Below are 12744 nucleotides of genomic sequence, written 5' to 3' on the forward strand. Positions count from 1 at the left end.
GGGCTAAGGCATGGCCAGGAGGGTGGTCAGCACCCACCATTTGCTAGCTGTTGTTGTGGACACTGGCATCCCTCCCTTCATCAAGCCCAGTTCATGGTAGTCACACGTTTCTTATGATGCCACTGGCATTGATTGGGCTATAGAAGAACCAAACTCCTTCAAAATCTAAGAGCTGAGTCCCAACCCCAGCTTCTCTGGTGCTTGACTCGTGGTGTGGACAGATGCTTACCCTCTGACCTCAGGCCCCTCCTGAGTGAATAAGCTGAAGGGTCGTGGTCTGGCTCAAGTGGGTTTACTGGTGTGAAAACAAATAAAATAAGGGGTAGACCAGTTGTCAAGTGGCTGGTATTGCTGGTATCGGAAATGAAGACTGTTCACACAGAGGTAATGCTTGGAGGAGAGAGACATACCTGAGGTCGGGGCTCTAGGTTGTTCATGAGTTAGACCAGTGTCTCCCTAATTACACATCGTAATACCCGAGGGGCTTACAAACTACAGAGACTGGGGCCCCGGGACCACGTGCCTGTATTTTTTCAAAGCCTGCCACACATTGGTGAAGGCGCGGCCGAGAATGGGAAACACTGAAGTAGACTCAACAGCCCGGTAATGTAACGAAGAGCACTGGACTTTCAATCATGAGCAGTGGATTTGGGCTCGAGTTCTGCCACTGTCTTGGTGGGGAGATTTGAAAATTTGAGAAAAAAAAAAGACTGAAAGCCATTGGAGATTGGAAACGGCCCTTGCATTTCTAACAACAGTCTGTTTGATGCCCAAACTACTGGTTGTTCTATTCAATTCAGGCAACCTGGCAGCTGTATCATAGAGGAAACCTGAAATCCATGCAGGGGTCTGTGAAACTGGGAGGCTCTTGGGTTGCTGTGCTGAATTCCATTTTGCCAAAAATCAGCTGGTCAATTTAGCCTCAAGATGATGGGTTCTGTTGATCTGCGTAAGATTTTGTCATTGTTGCGGTACCTAGTATATGGTAGGAGCTTAATGAATATTGGTCGAATAACTAAATAAACAAACATAGTCACCAGCTGTCTCAACATCATATAAGGTGACCTTGATAATTATTACCTATATAAAGTATTACCTTTCTTTCTATCTATCTATCTAAATGTGCCTCTTATATGGCAATTACAAAGTTACCTATTTGCCTTTCTGATAAGCAATGAAATCTCTGATGCAGAGGTAGTGAGATTCAGGGCCCTAGAGGCATTTAAACAGAGATGGATGAAGAAGGTGGTGAGGGTCAGCCTCAGATGACCTTTAAGGTCTCTTTCAACCCATAACTTGTGGAATGTGAAGGTGTGTAAGGTGGCTTCAGCCCTTCCGTCCTGTTCTTGATATCTGAACAACAGAATGAAGGCACGTCAGATGCCATTGGTTCTAAGGCTGTCGACTTTCCTTTGGGACCAAGAGTCCCAGAGCTACTGTTTTGAAAGATTCTAGGAGTTTCTCTGCATTTGGGAAAGACTGATACATTTGTCTACCATTTCAAATTCTGGGATTTACGATGAAAAGGGGCAGGCAGTTAAGATTAAAATGAAAAGCTCAGTCTTCCTAAAGTGCAGGAGGAAGATGAGACTTCTAGAACTCTGTAATCTGCTTATGCACAGAGCTTGCAAATACATCCCCATGACTCCAAGCAGAATACTTAAGAAAATCATCTTCTGAGATGAAGATGGTATGAAAGGAGGTAAATGATAGTGTAACTTTTATAGGGCTGGCCATAGGCCAAAGATGAACACTGGTGGCCCATGGTGATTCAGAGAACAGATGTGTTTTGTGGCATCCATACTGTATATTTTTTTAAATCGAGTGAGTTACGAACATTTAAAAATTAGAAGTTTTTACATATATTGAAAAAACATATGTCTGCTTCTCCTGAAAATCCAGAAAAATCTGTCTTCATGGGGCCCACATCCCCTCAGGGCAATAAAAGAACTGAGTCGTGGCTGGCCCCTTCTGATGGCTGCTTCTACTTGACCTCTTCTCTCATTTCTGTTATCTGTGGGGCCCCTGGAGGCATTTCTTTTGATTTCCCCTTCTGCAGGCAAAGCTGCGATGTAGGAGTTGTGTGTCCTGTTACCTAACATGGCCGGCATCTTTGCCACTTGACTGAACCTTGACCGCAGGGAATACGAGTCTTGCTAAGAGTTGCTGCGTCCTGGCACGGTTTCTGCCACATAGTAGAACTCAGGAAATCCACTTCGTTCCTCCCCCCGTTCCATACCTCCCCACCTCCTGGTTTTTCTTCTTTTCTATCGCCCAAGTCTGAACAAGTTTTCTTTTAGTGAAAAGGGATACTGTTAATAATTATTCTGGGATAACATGTGTGAGTTTGAACCATTGTGGGTATATTAGTTTCCAAGGACTGTCGTAACAAAGAACCCCAAACTGGATGCTTAAAACAAAGTTATTATCTCACAGTTCTGGAGGCAGAAGTTGGAAATCCACGTATCAGCAGGCTACCAAGTATCAGCAGGCTTGGCACCTTCTGGAGGTTCTGAGGGAGAGTTCATGCCTTTTTCTTAGCTTCTGGTGGGTGCTGCAGTCCGTGAGGTACCTTGGTTTGTAGATACATCACTCCACCCTCTGCCTCTGTCATCACATGGCTTCTTCCTGTGTGTCTGTGTCAGGTTTTTCTTCTTATAAGGACACTAGTCATATTGGACTAAGGCCTTACCCTAACAACCTCATCCTGACTTGACTGCAGTTACGAAGACCCTATTACCAAATAAGGTCACATTCACAGCTACAGAAGGTTAGGACTTCAACATATCTTCTTGGGGGACACAACTCAACCCATAAGCTTCAAACTAGCTTTCTGACCTGAAAAGATGGAGATAATAATTCTATTTGTTAGATGAGGTTCCCATGAGGACTAAATGACCAACATTCTGGGTCCTCACACGGTGCCTGCAATATAGCTTGAACTCAACAAAAGCATTTCCAGCCTTTTCCCTCCCCTTCCACACCTTTTCCCTCCTCTTCTTCTCCTACTTGGGCACCTGGGTCCTTGGCTTCTCTGTCATTTTGTTCGCTCAGGATAGAAACATGAAACAAACAAAAAAATCCATCCGTTGCCTGATTTTATCCTTCCTGCCATTAATTTCGTAGGTGATATTTAAGTGCCTTCCTTCAAAATAATGTGTTTACCTTTTACAGTATTTCCAGCAAGGATTCAGACTCCAGTGGCATATAGAAGACTGCTCTGTGCTCTCCAGTACAGCATACCCAGGCCTCCTGCTCTAAGTATAGCTTCTTTCAACAAAAAAAGCCACGGAGAAGCAAGTCCCTCTCCAACACCATCCAGTGAATGGGAAGAGACCCCATTGATCTTCACGGTCAGACAAGAAATGAATATGGGAGCGAGAGGATCACCCAGGCAGGCCTGGGGCAGTTCAGTTCTGGAATAGTGAATGACAAAAATGCCTATTCAGGTCCACTCAGTAAATCCTATGCACCTGGAGGCCACAGGCACACATATCAACAGGCACGTGAGATTTCAGAACCAGCCCCCTTGTAATTCCAAGGGAGATTCTGTCCCATCTGGTGAGTATCACTTTGTGGTTCCTAACTCTTTCTTCCTCTTTTCAATTGGCCACATTTTGTTTTTAACTTCAATAGAAACAGCAGAATTATTTGACTCAACAGTAAGTCCTATTCTAGAACATTCTATAAGAACTGTAGTTGTCAGTCTTCAATGGAAGTCTACTTGTTGCTTTGTATTGTATTGGAGGAGAGCACAGGTGTGAGCTGATGATAAGAGTTTAATGATTCAGGTATTGCACCTGATAATAATGACAAGTATTATCATCAGCATCCCAACCCCCATATATGATGCTCTCAGATACTGTGCTGAGCACTTTATTTTATGAAATCCTCATATAACCCTCTTAGGCAGATAATGTTATTATCCCCATTTTACAAATAAGGAAGGTGTGAATTCATAGCACAGAATAATGTGTATAAAAATGAAGTATCTCAAAACTGTGTAACAGGAGGAACGGTTTAAAGGTAAGAAGATGGACCAGAAGGAATGAGCTTTGACATCAGGGAAACCCGAGCCCAGAACCAGAAATACTTGGGCTCAAATTTCTGCTTTCTACTGTTTCATTGAGTTCTGTCGCCATGATCAAGTCCCATAAATGTTCTCTGAGCCCAGTATTTTCTGTAAACTGACAGTTACTACCTTGAAGAGATGTTGTTGATATAAAATTCCCCGAACACAGCAGGGCCGACTAAATGGCGGTTGTGATGGTGGCGTTTATGGTGCTGATATTCTGACTGCAGGAGAGGAAGTGTCAGGAGACAATGCATACCTCCAAATATTCTAGGAAGTGTCATGTAGAAGGAGAAGGATTAGACTGATTTCATGCAGCTTTTGTTTTTTTTAGGTAACTTTTTGGGTAGATTTTGTTGCACATATTTATACAGTTTGTTGGAATCGACCAATAGAAGAAAGAGAAATTTCGACACAGTCCAAAGGAGAACCTTCTTTGAACTAGAGGATAATGTCCTGCCTGGGCTGTAAATGGTAAAGTTGAGGCTGGGAGACTTTCTACCAAGGATGCTGAGTCAGAGATTCTTCTTCTCTGGGAGGATGGGCTTGATGATGGCACGTTGAGGATGCTGGCAGGTTGACACATTTTGAGTCTTATGTATAAGGCAATGTGCTAAAATCTGATCATACATCTTCAACTGTGGTCCATACGGCTACCTTCTGAGGCAAGAACTGTTATCTTCCCGTGGTTTAGATGACGATTTGGTGGCCCACAGAGATTCTGTAATTTTAGGGACGGAGCCAGGATTCGAGCCTCCATTCTGACTCCAGGTCAGAGCATTCCTCTATTAAGATTCCAGATATGACAATAATAGCTCATAGGTACTGAGCACTTACTATGTACGAGATGCTTTACATTTTATCATGTTCTTCCCTCAGATACTTGCTTAGTTTGCTTTTACGCTTCCTTCAGGTCTTTACTGAAATGTCACCTACGTGGGTGGGCTTTCCTAACCTTTCTCACTTTATTTTCCTCCTTAAGATTTACTACCAGCTGACACTTACACATTTCTTCGTTTGCTTATCTGTCAGCCTGCTTTCTCTTCCACTCCCTCTCTTCCCAACTCTAATGCATGCTCCATAAGTGCAGGGATATTGCAGCTTTATTCCTTTCTGTATTCCCAGTGTCTAGAATACTGCCAGACACATAACAGGCACTCAAATATTAATGAATGAAGAAAACGAATGGACAGATTTAATCCCACTAGCAACCCTGTGAAGTAGGTAATACAATCCTCATGTTTCAGGTAAGGACAAAGAGACTTAGGCCAGGTGATATGCTGGGATATAAATCTATGATGGTCTGCCCCCAAAGCCTGTATATTCCCTTACACCAAACTGTTCCTCTAAGACAGTTTGTTACAAAATGCATCATTATTGAATTACGTTCAGGGAAGGAATTCCTATTCTTTGTCCCAAGACAGAGGACAGCATATTCTGTCTAGGTTGTATTCTGTTTCTCTAAATTCCAGAGTCACATCTATGATCTTAGGTGGAATCGTCTTGCAATGAATGGGTCATATGCCAGGGCTGTAAATTCAAATCACCAAATAGTTATTAAGCATCTAGTTTTCACAAAGCAATGTGTTTGGCTCTCTGAAAGCTTTTACTTACCTGGCCATATTGAAATGCCATTCTACCTTTATTTCCAGGAAATAATTCTCACGTTGGAGAAATCAGCCTCACTAAAAATGTTTCACAGTTTGACTTGGTTATGTTAAGTGTGTAGTGGGAGCTGCCCAGTACATACCAAACATAGAACAGTGTGTGATGAACTAAACTGAAATACTTAGTGTTATACCATTTGACACCCACTGTTAGGAAGGCAATGTGCATTTGAAATCTTCTTCATATTTTTTGAGTTTGCCAATGATCCCCTGGGTGGCTCCAAATATTTCAGACATCTGCATGCTATTCAAAGCCCTTTAAAAGTTTACAGAAAGTGATTTAAATCATCTAAGTTATCTTAATACACTACTGAAGAATTACACTTTAATTTTGCATAGGTCAGTGGGCAGGATTTCTTACCTAAAAACGATTTGGGGGGGGGGGCACAGGGCGCGGGGCATGCAGGATCTTAATTCCTTGACCAGGGATCAAACCCGTGCCCCCTGCAGTGGAAGCACAGAGTCTTAACCACTGGATTGCCCACTGATTGTTTTCATTTTCACCTAGTTTGACGTTTCTAATAAAACTCATGAAATAGTTGCCTCCGGGAGTTTTAAACTGTCAGCAGTGTGTCTAAATGCGCCGCGGATCTGTTTGTTTTTCCAGATCTGAGTAATTTCCATTCACAGATTTTCCCCAGATTTCCAATTTGAGGATTTATTTTAGTCACCCATTCTTCTGTTTCCCTCTCTTTAGAAGTTTTGAACTGTTTGTCTTGAAATTAAGTTTTATGGGGATTGGGCTTCCCTGGTGGCGCAGTGGTTGAGAGTCTGCCTGCCGATGCAGGGGACACGGGTTCATGTCCCGGTCCGGGAAAATCCCACCTGCCGCGGAGCGGCTGGGCCCGTGAGCCATGGCCGCTGAGCCTGCACGTCCGAAGCCTGTGCTCTGCAACGGGAGAGGCCACAATGATGAGAGGCCAGCGTACCGCAAAAAAAAAACGTTTTATGAGGATTCTGTAAAAGTTATTTTGGGGGGAAGAGGTGCTTTCAAACAATAGGAAAAGAATCGATAGCATTTTATTTTCTTAAAGAAATATGGGAAGCACATGAGGGTAATGTCAAGGGATTTAAAATTTTTTCTCAGCACGTTACAAACATCGATTTCTCAAACATCCAGTTATCAGGAGATTTTTTTTTTTTTTTTTTTTTAAGCCCCAGCGGGGCAGGTAAATTCCACACACTTGAGCACCACCCTGGCTTTTCTTTGCCTTCCAGGTCTTACTCTGAGGCCATACACTGCCGTCGGCCTCAACGGGAGAAGCCAGACCCCCTTTGCCTCGTCCAGGGTCTCCTGGAGTTTGTCAGAGCTTGAGCTGGAAGAGAGGATGACACCCGCAGTAGGCGCACCGGCAAACCCAGATTCCCAAAGCTGGCTCCTGGGCGCACCCGGGAATTCAGTGGGAAGGGGCACAGTTGCCATGGCACCAGAGATGCTCCCCAGGCATCTTCATCCTCCCGGGAAAAGGGGGCCCGGGGCAGACGCCTCTCTCCCCGGCAGTCTAGCAGGAGCGCCCCTTCCTGTGCTTGCCCGTGCTCCCACCCATCTCGCCTCCAAGAGGTTAATCAAGGTTTGCTCCTCTCCGCCCTCCCGCCTACCCCCGCGTTTCCATACGGTTTGTTCACAGGCCCCTCCTAGGCCGGGGGTGAATGCTCACTTACACTGACCACTGCGAGGGAATTGTTCCGTGAGCGCTGCCCGTCTTCCAATCAATGCCTGCCCTGAACAACAGAAAGGGCCTCAGATGTACTGGTTTCCACAGAACCATTGTTAGGCTTCACAGAAGCAGTTTTGAACCTAATAAATAATGTCGAAAGTCTCCATCGCAGCCAAAAATGTTCCTTTTGAAGGATTTCTAATAGTATTTTTGTTCTGCAGTGTCTCCCAGTGTCACAAAGAATTTGTGCCTCACAATGGGGATGGGGTACATCGCGTGCCACTTCGCAATGTGCCGCCGTCAGGGATGGCCAGGACCCCGCTTTGTTTTGCTCTCGCAGGTAAACGGTTTCACCTGCCAACTTGGGCTTTAGTTTAAGGATGTTTTCTAAGGGCCTTCTGAGTCTCTAAACAGAGGTTTTGAAAACATAATTGAATGTCTGTAATTTAATAGTTAACATGAAATTTGATTACTCCAATGTGCCTAGGGGAATTTTCTACAGGCTATATTAAGGTTTTTATGTCAGAAACCTGAAGCTGGATCCTCTCTGGAGGCTCTGAAACACATGGAACTAAGTTTAATGCAAAAGAGATGCTTAGGGAATGTTTTATCAAACTGGTGGTTTTAGGCAGTAGTTTTGATTTTGGCTAACGTCAGTTAAACGTGGCAGCTTTTCGCTGTGAGGCAATGCAGAGACTGATTTATCAAATGATTTTATGGGTTTAGTTTTTTTTTTCTTTTTAATGTGTTATTTTTTTCACCATTCAGAGAGAAACACAAATCAATGTGACCAAGTCATTCATGTGCAGTTTTGCACTCAAGTTTCTTGCAATTTTCCCACAGACTTGGATTCACAGAATTTGATACACGTAAAATCCTACTGCACTTTCCCCTTCAGTTTGAGATTTATATATATATATATATATATAAAATGCCTATATACTACTATGTGTATACTGTATGTAGTATGTCTATATTTAAGATGTCCTCCTGTCTAAAGTCCAAATGTAAGTTTCAAAGTTTCAATCGAAATGAAATGTTACACCTGATAGTTGCTTAACATTTAGAAGTCTTTTTAATCCTTTGAGGACGATTTGATGGTTTTTGAATATTATTCCCTAGGAGTAATGCACTTAAAAAATGTATCCCCAGGACTTCCCTGGTGGCGCAGTGGTTGAGAGTCCGCCTGCCGATGCAGGGGACACGGGTTCGTGCCCTGGTCCGGGAAGATCCCACATGCCCCGGAGCGGTTGGGCCCGTGAGCCATGGCCGCTGAGCCTGCGCGTCTGGAGCCTGTGCTCTGCAATGGGAGAGGCCACAACAGTTAGAGGCCCGCATACCGCAAAAAAAAAAAAAGAAAAAAAAATGTATCCCCAAACTAGCGCTTTTCTTGTTCCAGATTAATATGATTTTATAATAAATACGCTTTTTTATTTTTATTAGCCTGATTTTAGGTAAAAGAATGTACGGGTTATCAATGGTGGTTGCTGTGGTTTCCTGAGGATATAATGGCATCTGCTCACCAGAGTTCTTGCGACAACCGTAAGTTCAACTTCATGTCATTTGGTTAGGGAGAAGTGGGTGGGCACACTCGTGGGTTTTGTGTAAAATTTTGATTCTGGGATATGTTAATTATGAGTTAGCACAATTGATTTTTTTTTTAAGGTCAAGAGAGCATTGCTTTAAGTGATTATAAAACAACCAAAATTTTATAATGGTCAAATGCAGGAATAGAAAATGTTTTTGATATATAGTAAATGGATTTCCTCACCTGTGGAAATACAAAATAGTGAATTTACTAAAAAAATACAGTACAGAAGAAGCAATTCTGCTCAGATTTGAGAAAAGGGATACAAGCAAAAGATATAAAATATGTGATACATGATATTCTAAAGCAATTTCCCAATGGAACACTAGAATTAGAAAGATGCTTTGTGAGATGGAGAAGCTATAGATGAGTATGTCTGGGAGATGTGGCCACGATGCTCCCACTTAGAAAGTCATGGTAATATATTAAGGATCCCCCAAAATTCCATGGCAAAAATCTGATAAACTGTTTAACCCAGTGTATCCCAGTTTTATGTGCTCAGGGAACACCGACGTGTGTGTGTGTATGTGTGTGTGTACACATATATGTATTTTAAAAATATAACGCCTATCAATACCTTGCAGCGCTAGTGTCCTGTGGAACACAGTTGAGAAAACATTGCTCAAAACGCTATTCTTAATATACTAGATTCCATGTAAACTGGTAGGGTTCAAGGTAAGGATTTCTTTTCAAAAAAGTGAAGTAAGAATCAGAGCTAAAGAAAGCAGCCCTTCATAAATACCTCCAGGAGCCCATTCTTCCTTGGAGGAATGTAATGAGCTATCTTAATTTTCCTCATTTTGGGTGCACGTGGTTGGGAGTTTAGTTGGTCTAACCATGACCAGAGCTTAGATAGTGATGGATGAAGAGATTTTTCGGCTTTGACTGTCATAGTTATGGGCTACAGGTGTCCAAGTCTTTCTGAATGACACTAGAACTTAGACACAAATGCACCAAGATAAACATAGTTAAATCTTTCCCAATGTCATTATTTCTGAAAACAGTGCTGATTTAAGCAGTTATAATTGGGTACACATCAATTTTAGGAAATAAATAATATGTGTGTGTGCTTGAGGACTAGAACGAGGTCTTATGGTATAAAATAATTGTTGCTAAGGTTCTCAATTACAGTTTGCTTTTATTTCTTCAGGGATATGTGGTTTGACTTAAGGGACATTTATTACCACATACTACAACAGTTTTCTAAGGAAGATAATGTGTCATTTTAGGGAAAAAAATGTTTTTCTGAAAGTGGCACTGGAAAATAGTTAGTGATAAATTTAAAAAATTAGTACATTGAAGAAAGGAAATATTTAGGAGAGTCTCTAGTGAATAATGTTTACAAGTGAGGAACTCTGTAAAATAACTAATAATTATGGCAGATAACATTTACTGAGTATGTATTTTATGTTAGGGACTGTTCTAAGCATTTAGAATATATTAATTCATTTAGTCCTCATAACAGCTTCATGAAGTAGTTACTGATATCATTATCGCTACTTCACAGATGAGAACGCTTTATTTTTAACAATTTTATATACACGTGTATATATCGAAGCTTATAATTATATATACATAAGTTACAAACTATATTGTTATATATTATACAATATTGTTTGTGTATAAAGCTGTGTTATTACGTTCTGTATCATTAGAGCTAATATATGTACATGTGAATGTGTGTATTCCACCTAATACAGATATCATATATAAATCAGTTTTTATTCCATGCTATTGGTGCCTAAGTGAGGTCAATATAGAAACTCTACTTATATCCATCTCCTCCTTATAACAAAGTGGAGAGTAGGAGGTGATAGCTGGGAGTTGATGACATATGATATGTTCGAACACTTTGAAGAGCAGAGTGGGGTCAGAGATGATCATCACATCGTTCTTTTTGTTTGAAGCAGCATCCTCGCTGTGAATGAAGTCTCAGAAACTCAAGAAAGGGAAGGTGGTTTTGAGGTTTTACTAAAGACGGCAGCACTTTCCAAGGTTATTGGAGCTGACCCACCTCAGCCTTGCGGAAGGGATGGAAGGCTGTAGAGGGGGAGCTAATGAAGAGCTAAGGTGCTGGGGCTGACCTGGGTCTGAAGAGCCAAGAATTTGTTCCTGTAAACGTGACCTGAACTTAGTGTCACTCCATCCTTTGGCTGTAGTTTCTTCACTGTTAAATTGGGATAACGTGTTTTGTTTACTGCAAAGGATACTTGGGGAACAAGTCTGCTATCAAATCAAAGCATTTGAAAAGCAAGATCACTATGCAAATGCAAATAATTATTTTGATGTTAATATCAACAACAATTAGCATAAATATTACCATCAGTTATGCAGGGCTAATTTCAGTCTTATAGATCCAGCTGCCTTACACTGACAGTGAATATTATTTCTGGTAACCAGGTGATCATGTCTCTCTGAGCAGTTTTATATATCGTATTCTTCACCTTCATCCCGGCATTATGAGGCACGTAGTACAGCAGTATCCCATTTACTGACAAGGAAACAAACACAGAGAGACAAAGCAATTTGTTCAGTGATTGCCCCCAGCACACAAGCTCACAGTCATTCTCTATTAAAAACAATGTAGACAGTTGACAGCTCAACAAAATATTCCATTTAGAACCTCCAGTTTAGAAGAGTTCAGCGTAGAGTATAGAATGACAGTGGGCAGTGTCTACTATCACATGTAATCTTTTATCCCGACTATCTATAAAAGTCTGAAACTACCCAGACAAGGCAGCGGGGGTGGGGAGGCATAAAGCAATGTTGTAAATACCATTGTGATGTTGAGGATTCTGTCATGTAGAGACCCAGGAAAGAAGTTGTTTTCAGGAGTCTACTTTTCCTTAGGAAAAATGCTCCAGAATTCTTAAGGTGTGTGGCCTCCCTATTGCACAGTCCAAGGTCTTTTCACCTGCATCAATACTCTTCCCACAACAAATTTTTGCCATGTCTAGGCTCCTTCTCTTACTACTCCCTCCGTATCCTGCAACTGGTGTTTTCCCTCCACTACGGGAATCAATCTGATTTTGTAAGTCAGTGATATTGGGATCAATATCCTAGCTAGTCATTGTGGGAGATTTGGGAAGTGTGATTCAACTCAACCAGCATGCGTTGAGTATTCACCATGTGCCAGACACTATGGGCACCAGCATGCATTGTGAATGTCAACTGAAAAGGACACAATCCTTCCCCTTGACCAGCTCAACCTAGTATAAAACTTAGTTCTTTCATTGATTCATTCATTCTATCAAATGTGTTAAACACCCACTTATATGCCAGACCCCTTGCACTGGGGATATAATGGTGAAGAGCCGTTTTGGTCAAGTAAAACCTAACTGATGAGACATGAAATAATAACACAATAACGTTCAAGTCTATAATCCTTTAGCCATAATTCCAAAATCCAAAATCTCTGAAAACTGAAAGTTCTTTTCTAACTCATTTGGTGTTAGTATCACCCAAACTCAAGTGAGGCTATTTATAGCCTTTATTTAACTCAGTGTGAATATTTATGTATTTTGATGAAGATGTGTTAATATAATTGACTATGGGGTGTTACTTGGGATCCTGATGGGACAGTGTTATGTAATATATGATTTATGCACCATGACATAATATATAGCTTGTGCACAATAATATACAAAAAAAAATTAAGTTCCAAAACTTAGTTGACCTGGAGAGTTTTGGCAAAAGGATTTTGAAGTTGTCTAGTGAATAAGTGCAGCAAAAACTTAGAGAAAGAAGTCAGTTTGGGTT

At 41.5% G+C, this 12744-nt stretch overlaps 1 protein-coding gene across 1 annotated transcript; it reads left to right on the plus strand.

Annotated features, from left to right (window-relative positions):
* The first annotated feature begins 3354 nt into the window (after positions 1–3354).
* On the plus strand, positions 3355–7406 carry C10H12orf42 (chromosome 10 C12orf42 homolog). Its single transcript, XM_030855431.2, has 2 exons — positions 3355–3561; positions 6958–7406. The coding sequence occupies exons 1-2, from the start codon at positions 3429–3431 to the stop codon at positions 7404–7406; spliced, it is 582 nt and encodes a 193-aa protein (XP_030711291.2). The 5' UTR covers positions 3355–3428.
* Positions 7407–12744: the final 5338 nt, after the last annotated feature.

Source organism: Globicephala melas, chromosome 10, assembly GCF_963455315.2.
Source record: "Globicephala melas chromosome 10, mGloMel1.2, whole genome shotgun sequence".
NCBI classification, from domain to species: Eukaryota; Metazoa; Chordata; class Mammalia; order Artiodactyla; family Delphinidae; genus Globicephala; species Globicephala melas.